This window comes from Camelus bactrianus, chromosome 16 (assembly GCF_048773025.1).
Source record: "Camelus bactrianus isolate YW-2024 breed Bactrian camel chromosome 16, ASM4877302v1, whole genome shotgun sequence".
In the NCBI taxonomy this organism is placed as follows: Eukaryota; Metazoa; Chordata; class Mammalia; order Artiodactyla; family Camelidae; genus Camelus; species Camelus bactrianus.
The window spans coordinates 12444366-12458758 of NC_133554.1; the positions used below are offsets into that span (position 1 = coordinate 12444366).

Genomic DNA, 14393 nt, shown 5'->3' on the forward strand with positions numbered 1-14393 from the left:
AAGAGGGCCCCCCTTGGTTACTTTCAGAGTTGTCACCTCCAGGGAAAGGAGGACATGTGAGCAAGGTAAGGACAGGTCTAGCATCCGGCAGGGTCCAGTTACTTAGCTGAGAGGTGGTGAAGGCATCAGAGAACCAGGCCACAGAGATCCCTGGCCTCCCCCGAACATGGCGGTTTCTTTCATTGCAGGCACCCCAGAGCTGAGCGCGGCTGAGCGGAAGGAGCTGGAGAGCAAGCTGAAGGAGCGGGAGGAATTCCTCATTCCCATTTACCACCAGGTAGCCGTGCAGTTCGCTGACTTGCACGACACACCAGGCCGGCTGCAGGAGAAGGGTGTCATTAACGTAAGTACAGGGGTTGCCACTGCTCCTGACTTGTCAGAGACCCGCGACCGGCGTGTGTCTGCCTCGTGCACACGGGCACACACGCAGCGAGCGGTTAGGGCTGCATTAAAACAGCATGTGTGGATCAGACCATGTTCAAGTCTTTTGGAGAGACTTTCCCGTTTTTCTGTATCCATTATCATCCTAGAACGGTTTATGATTTCAGTAGCAGGGACTCCCTGGGAGGCAAGCTCCATTTTATTGGTGGGAAACTGAGTCCCCTGGGCTCCACTGGGGACAGCTGCCCAGGTGGTCCTCAGGGTGTGGATTATTTCAATGTCAAGGTTCCAGCAGCAGCCAGTTCACATTTGACCTGCGTGCAAGTTGTCTGAGCCATCCGCCCAAAACCAATCCCTCACTCCCTGGTTATCTGAGAGTTCACAGCCCCCACCCCAGATCACCTCGGCCGTGTGTGGGCCTAGCATTAGCCCGTCCCTGTGCAGTGCTGCGGCCTGCAGGGCGTGGGGGCTGCAGCTCTGAACTGGGGAGACCCCTGCAGGTGCTGGGAGCTCGTGACCAGCTCTTGCATCTCCGAGGGGCTCATTGGAGTGGGGTTTTGTGACCGTGGAGTTTGCTCTGGACTAGGTGCTGGGCTGGGGCGACAAAGCTGATTCTTTTCTGTGTGTAGGACATCCTGGATTGGAAAACCTCCCGTACCTTCTTCTACTGGCGGCTGAGGCGTCTCTTGCTGGAGGACCTGGTCAAGAAGAAAATCCACAATGCCAACCCCGAGCTGACCGATGGCCAGATCCAGGCCATGCTGAGGCGCTGGTTCGTGGAGGTGGAAGGGACAGTGAAGGTAGGTGGGCGCCGGAGGAGCCTTCGTGCTCTGCTCCTCACCCCCACCCCACCCAGCCCTGCAAGGCTTGATGTCTTAAGAATCCTGGGGTCCCGGGAGGGGAAGGAAGCATGTGGGCCTGACCTGTGTCCCCTGCCAGCAGTAATATGTCGTGAGGGCTCGTTAGATGAGGTAGTAGGGTGCTTTTAGCAGCTCAGTCACCCAGCAAACCGTTTTGAATACTTACTTTATGCCAGTCACTGCCCAGGCCTGGGTGATGTGGCCTTGAGAGGGGCAGGCGTTGCTCCTGTCCCCCAAGAGCTCACCCTCAAGGGGGAGACATTTGTCAAGAGGTCACGTACAACAAGGCCGATGTCAGACACAGCAAACCCAGGACATCGCAGAGCATAGAGAAGGGGCGCCTGACCCGCTCTGTGGGGAGGGAGAGCAGAGTCTGGGAAGACTTCTAGAAGTAACGTCTCAAAGACTTAAGAACAAAGCAGGGGCGAACCAGAGGAAAAGGTTAGATTGGGAGACAGGAGGAATGTTCCAGGCAGAAGGAACAGCTCGTTCTGAGGCCTGATAGCAAGAGCACTGCGCACCCGAGGCAGCGCCGGCCCTCCAGGATGGCCGGGAGGGCGGGGCCGTGGAAGCCTGCGGAGGGGTTCGGACTCCGTCTGCCCTCTTTGTCTGTGGGAAGCCACTGAGAACTTGAAGCAGCAGAGAGCTGTGCTGTGACTTGTGTTGCAGGAAGATTGCTCTGGGGCCGTGTGGAGGGGGAGCTGAGGGCAGGAGCGAAAGGCCTCCTAGGAGGTGGCGGTGATCCAGCTGCAGGTGCTCTGACTTCAGATCCCAGCTGGAAGCAGACATCCCCCCTCCCTGCAGGGAATTACAAATCTGGCATCTCCTCAGGGTAGTCTCGTGCCCATGTGCCCCAGGGCCGGGGATGGAGGGTTCTGAGGCCAGGACAGCCTGGCACCAGCATTTGCTTCTGCACAAGACAGTCTGTGGCAGGATGGGAAGAAAAAGTTGGAACTTTTATTTCTATTTATTTTTACTAAGAAAAAGAAGGAAATCAACCTTTATTAGTAGTTAGCATCTGGATTAAAAGTAAGTCATACACCTCATAGATACGTTTCATCAGAATATTGGTAGTATGTGCTGGAAATATACTTGTCTCTTTCCCTGTGAGCTGTGTGATCAAAAACATCTGGTGACTGCTGGGCCAGAGAATTGATGGAGGCTGGACGGGGGTGCTCCAGCCTCCCCAGGGAAGCACTGTCTGAAGGCTCTGCTCACTGTTCGCAGGAAGGAACTCCCAGGTTTGCCGTCAGTTTTAAAGTCAGTGAGTCGGATGCTTCTAAGATTCACCTGTTTTGAACCTACCCATTTCTTTATGACCAGAGAGCTGCTTTGGATAAATATTTCAGATGTGCAGCGGGGGAGCACAGCCTTCTGCGACATTTGGTTCAGGTTAAGGTCAGTCTGTGGCATCATAATTGAGTGAGACAATTTTGTCAGTGGCCACTGGCAGCTTCTAGTGGAAGTTGGCATTGAAAGTCACGCAAGTGTAAAATAAGAGGTTGTTCTCCAGTTAGGAGCGGCCGGCTAGGTAAATGGAGTGTGCGCGTGTGGCCAGGAGAGGCCCGCGCCGCCCTCCTCGCACATTAGTCACTAATGGACGTGCGCAGCCTCAGTGGGCACGGGGATGAGGAGGGAGCCAGTGCGTACAGCCCTTCGGTCGCTCCTTCGCGTCCTGCCCCCCGGGGACAGTGTCTGGAGAGACAGTGTGTCATCGCCATCTCTTAGCCACAGAGAGAGCAGTTGTCTGTGTGCACAGACTCCGGGCTGGAAATCAAGTGCAGGAGACAGCCCGGCCCCGCAGCTCGGGAGAAGAGGCCTGAGGACCCAGGTGTGTCCAAGAACTGAGCTGTCTCCCCTGCCACCATCCACAGGAGGGAGCGTTCCCGAGTGCTCAGTCCAGGAGCACAGGAGAAGGGGAAGGGCAGGTTATCCCACGATGTGGCTTTGAAACCTTCCAGATTCTGCGGGCTCAGCAGAACCCAGTTTTCCTGTGGGCAGGTGATGAAATCTGCGGCGCCCTTGAAAGAAGAAAGCGTGGGAGTGTTCGAAAGCCGTGTGCTGCCTCTGAGGGGCCGGGGTGGGGGTCTGCTTGGTGTTGGAAAGGGCTGAAAACCTCAAAACCATCAGCTTTTCTCAGTTCTTCAAACAGGGATGGATACTGTGCGCTGTGTCTCTCCAGGGCAAAGACTGCTCGGTCTAGACCCCAGCTTTACCCCAAGAAGTGGCCCTCTGATCCTTCCTGTGGTTACTGGCAGGGCAAGACCCTTCATGATGGGCATCTATTAGCCATGCTGTGTGTGTGTGTGTGTTTTCATAGAGAATTTCTTAAAACTCTTAATCTTGAAAAAGATTCTGGAACAGAAGATTTGAAGACAGTGTGATGTTACGTAACTGAGCAGTGTGATTCTCTTGTGTCCCGTAGATGAATTTGTTACCGTGAGTTATGGGATTCTGTTGGAATCCACAGGGACAGTCCTGTTGTGGGAACGAGTAGGTTTCATGGTTTCCCTGCAGGCAGGAGAGGGCATCCCCACTGCTCCCCAAGAAAGTAGCGAGAGCAGAGAGTTGCACTGGGTTGTAAGGACGAGGCGCACATCTGTTTCATGGCCACATTTCCTTTCTCGATTCTCAGATCCAGAGCTTTAGGTGTGTGATTTTCCAGTCTGATTTTTACCCCCAGGCCCCAGTGGTAGAAATTGAGATGAGAACTGTGTGTGGAGCATGGAGAAGAATGTGGTCTTTGGAATCTCACACTTTTTGGATCCCAGCGTTGCCATTTACTGGCTTGGACATACTTAAGCCTCCCATTCCTCGTGTGTAAAATAGGGATGATGTTTATTTCACAAGGCTCAGTGCGCTTTAAATGACATGAGTGTTGAGCATCACGTCTGGCACTCAGCTGACACTTGAAATATGCCAGCTTCCTCCTACTCCTCCCTCAGCACAGCGTGTTAGAAGGTGGCCTGAGAGTTTAAGAGTGTAACTGACAGTGGTCTTGGTGGGAGCCACGCGCCTGGTGGCTTCTCAGTCAGTGTTCTTCGATTCGGCATGCTGTTTGTCCGCAGTCTAGGATGCCACAGTACCTTCTGGCTGTCCAGGTAGCTCCCTTTACTCTGGACTTCAAATGAGATGAGTGGGCATTGGAGGCCCCGGTGAGGATGTGAGAGAAAGAAGCACGACTGATAGGGCCGTTTGATTTCCACTGTCCCCAAGCTGCCCACGGACAAGTCTCATGCACCAAATGTTTGATGTGGGGCCAAGGAGGGAGGAGGTGAGGCAGAACCTGGGAAGAATTGCTTGGCCCTGGGGGGGCCGGGGGCTGAGGCTGCGGGGGCTCTCAGGAGATGGGGTCCAGCCCCACGGCTCCTTGCTGTTGTACCCCAGAGCCTCAGAGGCAATCACTCTGCTGAGGCATCTCCAGGCAGCTCATGAGGTAAGTTATCTACAGGGCATGGTAATCAGGGCTCACATCCATCAGACTGTGCCCTGGTCACACGCCCAGGTCCTGCTGTACCACTGAGCAAGGAGGGCTAACAGCAATTCAGTACGTTAGAAATGAAACTTTCCAAACGGGTCATTTAGATTTTGTAAGATAGACTAATCACTACATACAATTAGTGAGCTGAGTAGTGCCAGAGATACTTACCCACAGATGCAGACAGGGATAAAGTGTCTGCTGAACATTTACTGTAAGGCCATTGTTGTGAGGCTTAATCATTGATATTTTGTTGGTATTAAAATGTTCTGATTGAGATGAGAGCAGACAGGTGTGGGCCCAGGCCTGTCGTGAAGTTAGCAGCCGGCATTTCACACGTGCCACAAATCCACGGTGGGACGAATCAGCCACATTTTGATCATTTTAAGGAGGGAAGTAACAGCATAGGGTTGGCCCGTCCTTCTGGATGGCTGGAGCGATGAGTCTGCAGCTGTGTTCCAAGACGGCAGACGAGGAACTGTGGACTCTCCCAGGTCTGTTCCAGAAGCCTGGGGCACTGTGGGTGCCTGCATTTGCTCACTCTTGCTTAAAGTGATGTTGACAAGGGCTGAGACCCCCTTTGCCTTCACGTACTCTGTGCTGTGATCAAAGCCTGCTGGGAGCTGTACCCACAGCCCAGCGGCAGAGCCCCTGCTTAGTTATGCACGAGGTCCTGGGCTCAGTCTCCAGCACCTCCATTTAAAACCTAAAAAGAGAAACTTGATCAGGGTTTGACTTGGTGGTTGTCATCTACTTGTATTTCGAGTGCAAATCTTTCATATAAGGGACCTGTATTTTCAAAAACTTGGAATGTGTTGCTTTAATTCTGTCTGGAAACTTTTTTAATGTTTAAACACCTAGCATATTCTGCGGCTGCAGGAGGGGAAGGCAGAAGAGTTTTCTCTGGAGGGTAGCTGGCTTTCCAGTGCGGTGTCTGAGCCTCGTTAGAAGCAGGCATCTCGTGAGCTAACATATTACACCAATCAGGAGAGTTATCTTAAGCCACAATTAATCTGCTCCCTGGCATATGTTGATAGGAAAGCATCATGCTGTTTCTTAATTAAAAGCAAACGGATTAAAAATGATTAATAAGAGTATTAAATATTCTCCTAAACTAAAGGCTTTGGGATTCTTGGGTAAATCTAGGGTTTTTTCCATTCTGAAACCCAGGAAGCATGCATTGTTTTATTTTTTCCTCCTGCCAAGTCCTCATAAGTCAGGGCAGGTAGGGAAGTCTAAATCACCAGTGATGGAGATGGAAATATCGGTGTTCAGGTGCGGTGGTTAGGGGTCCACGCATCCATCCACGTGGGGGGTGCAGGAGCCAGCGCGCGGGAGGTAAGACAACCACACTGCAGGCAAAGTGCCGCCACCACCCCGGGTCGGTGGAGACCGATGTGGTACCTCCTTTTTCTCAGAACAAAACGCTTCTCTGCCGTTCAGCCTCAGAGATGCTAACAGCCCTGCCCCAGGCACAGAGAGGTGGGCAGGCTCACTCAGGTCCACACTTGGCCCCACCACCATGACTGGGATTGCTCAACTTTTTATCCGTGATCACAAACAGAGATGGGCAAATCTGGGACCAGAAAAGGAACTAGAGAAAAGGCGCATTGCTTATCCTTAATCCTGGGGCTCCTTAATCCTTCAACTGTGAAGGACTCCTTAAGAACTGTTAGAAATGGGGACGTCAGTCACATGACATGTAATGAGTCACCAGCCACAGCGAACTCGCCAGCCCGGTTAGAGGGTTAGAGATGGGGATGTGAGAGTCGGAAAGGAAACCACCATCCTTAAAGGCCGAAATAGGCCCTTAGGAGACGGCCGCCACCCTGCGGGCGTGGCGAGGACCTTCCACCGCGCTTTGCAGGCCCTGGAGCCCGAGCCAAGCATCTAGGTTTCCTGAGCCACCTCCTGAGAGCTCCCCAACGCACCCACCTATTAAATTACAGCGCCAACCTCATTGTCATTCTGACTTTGACTCAGTTAGCGATAACAGAGGAGGATAGCGCACCTTTAAATGACGAGCTTTGTGTTTAATTACCCAAACAAAATGACATAAATATGAATGAGCCCTAATGGCGGTACTTGGTTTTCCGGAAACCATTAACAAAACGATTCCTAAATGATTTGTAAAGAAAATGAGAGGAGAAGAGAGCCAGGAGAAGGCTATTAGGTTTCTAACACACTCCGGAATTATCATGGAGTCAACTACCTGGGAAATGCTCAGCTAAATGATCTTGAAAAAAGGAGGTGAGAGGTGGTTTGTTGAGACTCTCGCAGTGATGGACGGCTTGACCCTTTTGAAAACTAACAGAAAGCAAACCGGGGTCTAGGTTTCTGACCTGGTGGCTCTGCCCTGGCTCCAGGACTTCCCTCAACTCCGTCCCCCTCTGGCCTTGTCGGAAGGCCGCGGGCTCTGCAGCAGGAGACCGCCCTGACCGGGCTGCTCGTCCGCTGCGCCTGCTGGGACTGGTGACTCCCATTTAGATAATGTGTCTCAGTTCCTCAAAGCAGCACACATTTCATTTTAGAAACACCAAGTAAACAGCCTTTCCCTCTCAAATCAGCACTTTCCTGAGCAATCAGTCAGGTGACTAAACCCCCTTAGCCTCTGTGGTCCAGGACCCGCGTCGGGGCGAGCACTGATGCCCCAGGGCGGCCCGGGCGGATGCTTCGAGTGTGCATCTTACATCAGAAGCAGGACAGGGAGGATGAGGACGGCTCCTGGCTCAAGGCCTGTCTCCTCTTCCTCCTTCAAAGCCAACAGTAATGGAGACCCGCGAACCTTTTTACGCTGAGCAAAGCCTCTGTTTGCGATGAACTCTCCAGATGCTGACTAATTAGGGTGTCCGGGGTGTCTGACCTGCGCCATCTGTCTGCAGGCCTATGTCTGGGACAATAATAAGGATCTGGTGGAGTGGCTGGAGAAGCAGCTGATGGAGGAAGACGGGGTTCGCTCAGTGATAGAGGAGAACATCAAGTACATCAGCAGGGACTACGTCCTCAAGCAGATCCGCAGGTGAGACCCCGGGGGCGGGGCAGGGCACCGGGCTCCTCCGGAGAGGTGGGGCCTGCTTCTCGGGGTGAGAGGCTTAAGAACAGATGGTGAGATGACGATGCCTTCAGGTCTTTGGGGTCGCCCTCCGTTTGAGATGCTGTGGTTGACCCGCAGATAAGAACAGAGCCCCGAAGCACACGTCCCTCAGCGGCTGGTCCCCAGGGGCACTCAGTAATCTCAGCTCCATGTTGGCTTAGTTCCCTGTGCCCAGCTGTTAGCACCAAACATGCTCAACCCGGACAACGGCTCTGTGAGGACAGCTGACTGCACTGTAGTTTCCTGGGAAACCACCTTCTCCCCTCCCCGAGCTGAGCATTTAACTGTGTTTAGCGTCTTCAGTCTTCTCCATAGGCCGGGTGGTGGATGCTGCTGGCAACTTTTTTTTAAACTTTTTATTTGGAAACATTTCACTTACAGAAAAATTGCAGAACTTAAAACGGTACAGAGAACAAATCTGTACCCAGAGATGCCTGGGGTTTACATTTTACCCCATTTGCTGCGTCGTTTGTGAGTGTGCTCTTCCCTATCTATAGATTTTTTTCTGACCCATTTAAGGGTATGTTACACACGTCCCAGCCTGTCATGGCCCTTTACCCCCAAATACTTAAGTGTGCCTTTGCTTAATAGGGATATGCTGTTACATAACCACAGTAAAACGGTTAATTTTTGCAAACTGAACATTGATACCTTTTATCTAAATCACCATTTGTAGACCATGGTCTGTTGTGAGTTTGTATGACGTCTCCTCATGATGAGATTCAGGCGATGCATTTGCACGCAGACTAGTACGTTTGCGATGACGTGACCTTCACAGGGTACCACTGCCGGAGACACACGTCATCTGTCCCTCCTGATCATGCTGTTACTCACCTTCTCCACTGTGTGATTCCTGACTTTCCCCCTTGGCCCTAAAAAGTCTGTGGAGGCGCTTTGAGGCCATGCAGATTCCTGGTCCTCGTCAGAAGTTCCGCTCAGATTTAGCGTGCAGGGCTGAGTCTTGCCTGATCCAGTCTTGATGGTGTGGTTGCAGAATGACAACGTTCCAACTCCAGCACGACCTCCGCAGTCACCTTTCGCCGCCCCATTCTACTGCAAGCAGAAGCCCGCCCTCCTCCCCCGCTTATAGTATATACGTTGTTGGTGTAGACAATGAATGTCTGTTTTTTCCAATGATTTGTAATTCATTATTTTGATGCCCAAATGTCCCAGATTTAGCCAGCGGGAGCACTGTCATGCTGGTTCCACTGTATTTGCGACGTGCCCCATCGGTTTTGGGTTTTGTTTTTTTGAGGTACTTCCTCACTTTCTGACACAGGAAAACGTTTTGGGTTCATCTGGTACCTACCTTGCTGCTGGGGACACTTTTCATGTAGGAAAACAAATCAGTGGGGCAGGGACCGAAGTGTCTGCAGGGGAGCCTGGGGGGGTTTCTGGGGCGGTTCTGAAGCTGCCCAGATCTGGGCACTGCTGCCTCTCCCCTGTCTTCACTGTCCCCAATCTTCTCTCCAGCTTGGTACAGGCCAATCCAGAGGTTGCCATGGATTCCATCGTCCACATGACCCAGCACATCTCACCCACTCAGCGAGCGGAAGTCGTACGGATCCTCTCCACGATGGACTCCCCTTCAACGTAGGGAGAGCTTCCTGCCCACCCGCGCCCTGCCTCCAGAGACCAGGGCTAGAGTGGCCTTTTACAACTGAAACCACTGCAACAAGAAGGCACAGGCACGGGAATCAGTGGCATTTCGCTTCCCCTCGGATGTTTTCAGGTTACACACGACATAGGATGTGGGGGTCACAAAGCCCCCGGTCCAGCCCGCCGGTCACACACCCACCCGTTCAGTATTTATTACCCTGGCTGTGACTGCGGTCCTCTCTCCCTGCCCAGGACCTGAGAAGGCAATGAAGGGTACAGACACGTACCGTGAGGTCTTACTGCACAAAGCAGGGCTGCCTCCTGCCCGGACAGCCCTGGGGCCCAGCCCCGGGAGGTGGGAGTGGTTGCCAGGCTATCAGCAGCCCTAGCTTGCCCCTGGCCCCGTGAGCCTGCAGCCACCGGCAGCAGAGGAGGGCTGGGGCCGAGGCCGCGGGTCCACGCCGGGTGCGGGGAGAGCAGGGAGCCTCGGGTCTGCTGCTTCTTTACCCTGCGCTCAGCCCGTACACTAGGCACCCAAGGTACTGCTTATGAAGGAAATTAGAGCGTGAAATCTGCAGGCTCCTCGGAACTCAAAGATGAGGGCAGAGCCATGATCCAAGGAGCAGAGAAAGCAGAGACCAAGTCACTACTGTTGTTGACTTATGGGCCCCGACCTTGGGCTCAGCTCTCTCAGAACTGCAGGGACGGATGACCTCCCACTACCCTGCGTGTCGCCGCAGCCCGAGGTGGCAGAGGGGGAGCTGGGGAGCTGCCCTTCCCGTCCCCGATGGAAAGTAGCGACTCATGCCACAAGGAGAGTGGCCCGGAGAGCCTCTTCTTAGGACTTGGAAGGTTGTTACCATGAAGCCTGGCGCAGTGGTCACGAGCGGTTAACGGTGCCTACAGAGCCATCACCCGTGTTTCTGGGGCCCCCCTTCTGACGCTCCTACCTGCTGTGGGTCTAGCTCCTTGAGCGCACGCAGGCAGCAGGCGCAGCTGGCCCCCCCCTCCACGGCCTTCCCGCTGTGGGGAGGCTCCCGGGGAACACAGAACCCGTGTGACCTTCAGAGTCTCCACGACGCGTCATGGTGCTGCTGTCTTCCAGGCTCCCGGGTCCGTCTCCAGCCAGCAGCAGGGGCCTCCTCACAGGTGACGGAAAGAGCTTACTGATTCCCCCTGATTTCCTGAAGCAAGAGTGGCAGGTGATCAGGGCTGGTGTAGCCTCCGGTTCCCACCGTGCAGCTAATTGCACGTGTCACTGACAGCCACGGAGGAAATCAGTAAGACGTCAGGGAAGCAGCGGTACGAAGATTTCCGCGCACACTACGGTTTTGAGCCTTAACTCTACAGTCCACGTACAAGGAGGAGCTCCGCTCCCCTCCTCCAGGAGCTGTGTGTGCAGGCGGGCACTGTGGCTGGATTCGCCTCCAGGAGCTCGGAGCCTCGGGCAGGCTGCCCCGGGGCTCGGGGTGGGTGCCCCAGCTAAGAAAGGCGGGAAGAGGTGGGGAACAATTTTCAGTCCGGGGAGAACATCCTCTGTGCTGGCATTTGCCTACCCAGTAGGAACGGGAGTCGCCTTTGACCAGGTTATTCCTCGACCCTGTTCTACAGCAAGTCAGATTCCACACACACACCCACAGGTGGTGTGCAGGCCTGTGCTGCCCTGGCATCTCTTCAGAGAAAGGGGGGGTTACACCTGTTTACCTCCCCGCCCCCTCCCTGACCAAATTATGACACATTAAATGACGAGGTTTCCTCTCTGGAACTCAGTGATGCTCAGCCCCCACCCCCAGAGCGCCCGACTTCAGGGCTCACCCTGCACAGGGGCTCTTTCCCGGGGGGACGTCAGGAAGCGCCGTGGGCGCCACGGCCCGCCGCTCCCACGGCCCGTCACCCACGCGGGGCTCCTGAGGCGGGAGGAGGGCGAATGAGGCATCGCCCAAGGCTTGCCTGAGCAGAGGTGGCCATGTCGCCTGTTCAGCCCCGTTCACACAGCAGCCTTCACTTGTCTCACTGAGAATTCGATGGACGCATAGCCTGACGAGCAAGGAGCTTCTGTCAAATGTACTCTTTTCACGTTTTGTTGAAATAAACCTCCACATTTGTAGAAGAGTCGCTGTGTGTCATTCCAGCCCACGCCCAGCGCCTCATTCTGGTTCCACTCTGGGCAGGGGAGCTTAGCAGGGCGAGCCCTGCGCCTGCCGACAGCAGGACCACTGTCAGGACAGGATGCCGCCCGGTGCTTCTGCGAATGAGCCTGGGCGGCTTTTCGGATCCCCGTGCCCTTGATGGCCTGGGCCGTTTCATGGGTCTTGAACCTCTTGGTTTGCATGGTTTGCGGCGTTTTCTGCATCAAGTGAATGGCAAACCATTTTCAGAGATCACCTCCAGCTCCTTTTATAGAGAGGTTTTAGATTCTCTGAATAATTTAGCTACTCCATGGCTTTTGAACACTAATTTTGGGCACAGAAAGGCACCAGGGGCAGGAAACTCACGCAGTGTGCCTTCAACCCTCTGCCTCAGTTTCTATGAATCCACGAGGTTGAAGCAGGAATAACGCTTGCAGAGAAAGGCCACAGGAGAGGGCGGGGAGGGGGGTGGGCACTGGCCTTCACTGACTGCTCCGCTCCATGCTACGTCCGTCTCCTTTTAGGATGTATAATGTAGCAAAGAGTGGCTTTTTCAAAAATGAAATAAATTGTTAATTTAAAAAATATTTATCAGTTTGAATTACTCTAAACTAGATGTTTTACAAAGGGGAGTAAGAAGAGAGAGTCGGGATCCGGGGAAGCTGCCGCTCTCTGCCTCCAGCCGCTGCTGGGAGCGCTGGTCGGCACGGAGGCCCCGGGCCTGCGTCCGCCCTCCCGGAGCAGGAGACGAGAGCCAGACCCGAAGCGCGAACTTTAAGCTGGGTGGGTAAACCTATGGGACGTTCTCAGGAAGGTCAGCCACGTGAACGGGGAACACTCCACTGCTGCCTCTGGGAACTCGTCTGATGTGTACAGTGCTTCCTTCTGTTGGGGAGTGACATTTCCTTCCTCAGTCTTTTTAATAGAAGAAAATGTAGAACAGCATTGGTATCGCTTTGGGGTAATAAGGAAAAGATGGAACAGCAAGTGTTCTGTGATCCAGTCCTGGGCCCACCTGTCTTTCCACAACTGAAAAGCAAGCACACAGTGACAAATGCCGGTGCCTAGTGACCGTCACAGGGAGGACCCTTCCCGCACGCCTTCCGGCGTGCGAGGCTCAGCGCCAGGCTGTGGTGAGAGGCCTGCAGAGGTGCTGAGCTGGAGGTGAACCTTCACTCAAGTGCTGGCTCCTCGGTTTGGGCACAAGAAAAGTGACACCCAGGCCTGCCCTGATCCACCTGGTGAGGCAGGAAGTGCTAAAGGCCAGGCGAGTGGTGCAGACAATTAGGGGCTGAAGCCCCTGCGCAGAGAGGCTTCCAGCCGGGAGAGTAAGGCAGATATCCCCAGCCAGGCACCAACAGTTGCAAAGCTATTCAGGAGAGCCTAGGAGTGCTGGCTATGAGCACAGCAGTCATCAGGGGGAGGAACGTGCCTGGAGACAGTGAAACACCTTTGATGGTCTGGGGGAAGACTGGGTATAAAGGTTTAGAAATCAGTCTACTTGAGTGAAAAGAGCACAGTCTTGGGCACCAAGAAACCTGGCTCCAAGCTCAGCTCCATGTGTCTATGGCCCTGAGCAGGAGGGGCCGCCCAGCATCTAAGTCCAGGAAATACGGAGAGAGTGATGGGCGACTGATCAGCTATTTTCAGTACTCCAGAAATCTCACGTGTGCCTCGGTCAGGTGACAAAGGCTCACCATACCATTCTGATAACTACGAGGTTTACCTACCCAGGAAGTGGTACTGGCTACCGCATGCTGCCCGAAAGCTCTTAATCATAATAAATGATAGGAACAGGACATCTTCATAAATGCAGTATTTCAGTGAGCAACATCTTCCAAAACCTGCGGTTCCCTGTGACTGGTGGAGGGGCGGGCTGGTTACAGTGATTACGCAGCCTCAGCTCTGAGAGGACTTGGGACCCGCCGGGGGCTCAGCCCATTAGGAACGGTCAGGAGATGAGAAGGATGATAGCTCAAAGGGGGCTGAACGATGGGCCTGATCCCAAACGTTCTGATTCTGTGACTGGCCCTCGGGAGTGAGCAGAAAGGATCAGGGGTCCGGGCCCTGGGTTAGCAAAAAGCTAACAGAGCATTCTTGCCCGTGCTAGCCAGGACTTTCATAGCCAGGTGAGGATACAGCAAGGCGTCTGCAGCCTAGAAGAGAGCCTTCACCCTTGAAGACATCATGCCAGATACAAAATGGGAAGTACTGTGTGGATTCCACTTACATGAAGTACCCAGAATTGTCAAATTCACAGAGACAGACAGTAGCACGGTGGTTCCCAGGTGCCGGGGGTCGGGGGGAAATAGGGAGTTACTGTTTCATGGGTGCAGGGCTTCAATTTGGGATGTGAGAAAGTTCTGGAGATGGGCAGTGGTGATCGCTGCATAACAGAGTGAGTGTACTCAATGCTCCTGAACTGTGCACTTAAAACCTGTTAAAACGGTAAAAGTCTGTGCTATGTATATTGTACTGCAATACAAATAAAAGAAATTCTGGAGTTGTAAAGTACAATAACACATGAAAAATTAAGTAGAGGGACTAAATAGTAGATTCAGGAAGGCAGAAGAAAGAATCTGTGAACTTACAGAGCAAAATTAGCCAACGTGGAGAACAAGGAGAAAGAATGAAAAATGAACAGAGGCTCAGAGACCCACACAAACAACATCAGGTGTAACAGCTGGTGTGTAATGGGAATGCCGGAAGGAGAGTAAAGAAAGGAGCAGAAAAAAATATTTGAAGAAATAATGGCTGAAAACTGCCAAATATGATGAAAACAATCTGCAGATCCAAGCAGCTCAATAAATCCCACGGAGGATAAACACAGATCTACACCTAGACACTGCACA

The 14393-nt window shown here is 53.4% G+C and overlaps 1 protein-coding gene across 9 annotated transcripts in view; it reads left to right on the top strand.

The window, feature by feature from the left end:
* Positions 1-11524, top strand: part of ACACA (acetyl-CoA carboxylase alpha) — a 255754-nt gene extending 244230 nt beyond the window's left edge. For all 9 annotated transcript variants that reach the window (XM_074342606.1, XM_074342604.1, XM_074342609.1 and 6 more), the window contains 4 exons: positions 189-343; positions 1011-1181; positions 7602-7738; positions 9287-11524. In XM_074342606.1, coding sequence (XP_074198707.1) covers positions 189-343; positions 1011-1181; positions 7602-7738; positions 9287-9410 — 587 coding nt within the window. In that variant the 3' untranslated portion in view covers positions 9411-11524. The remainder of the gene's footprint in view (positions 1-188; positions 344-1010; positions 1182-7601; positions 7739-9286) is intronic.
* The last annotated feature ends 2869 nt before the right edge of the window (positions 11525-14393 follow it).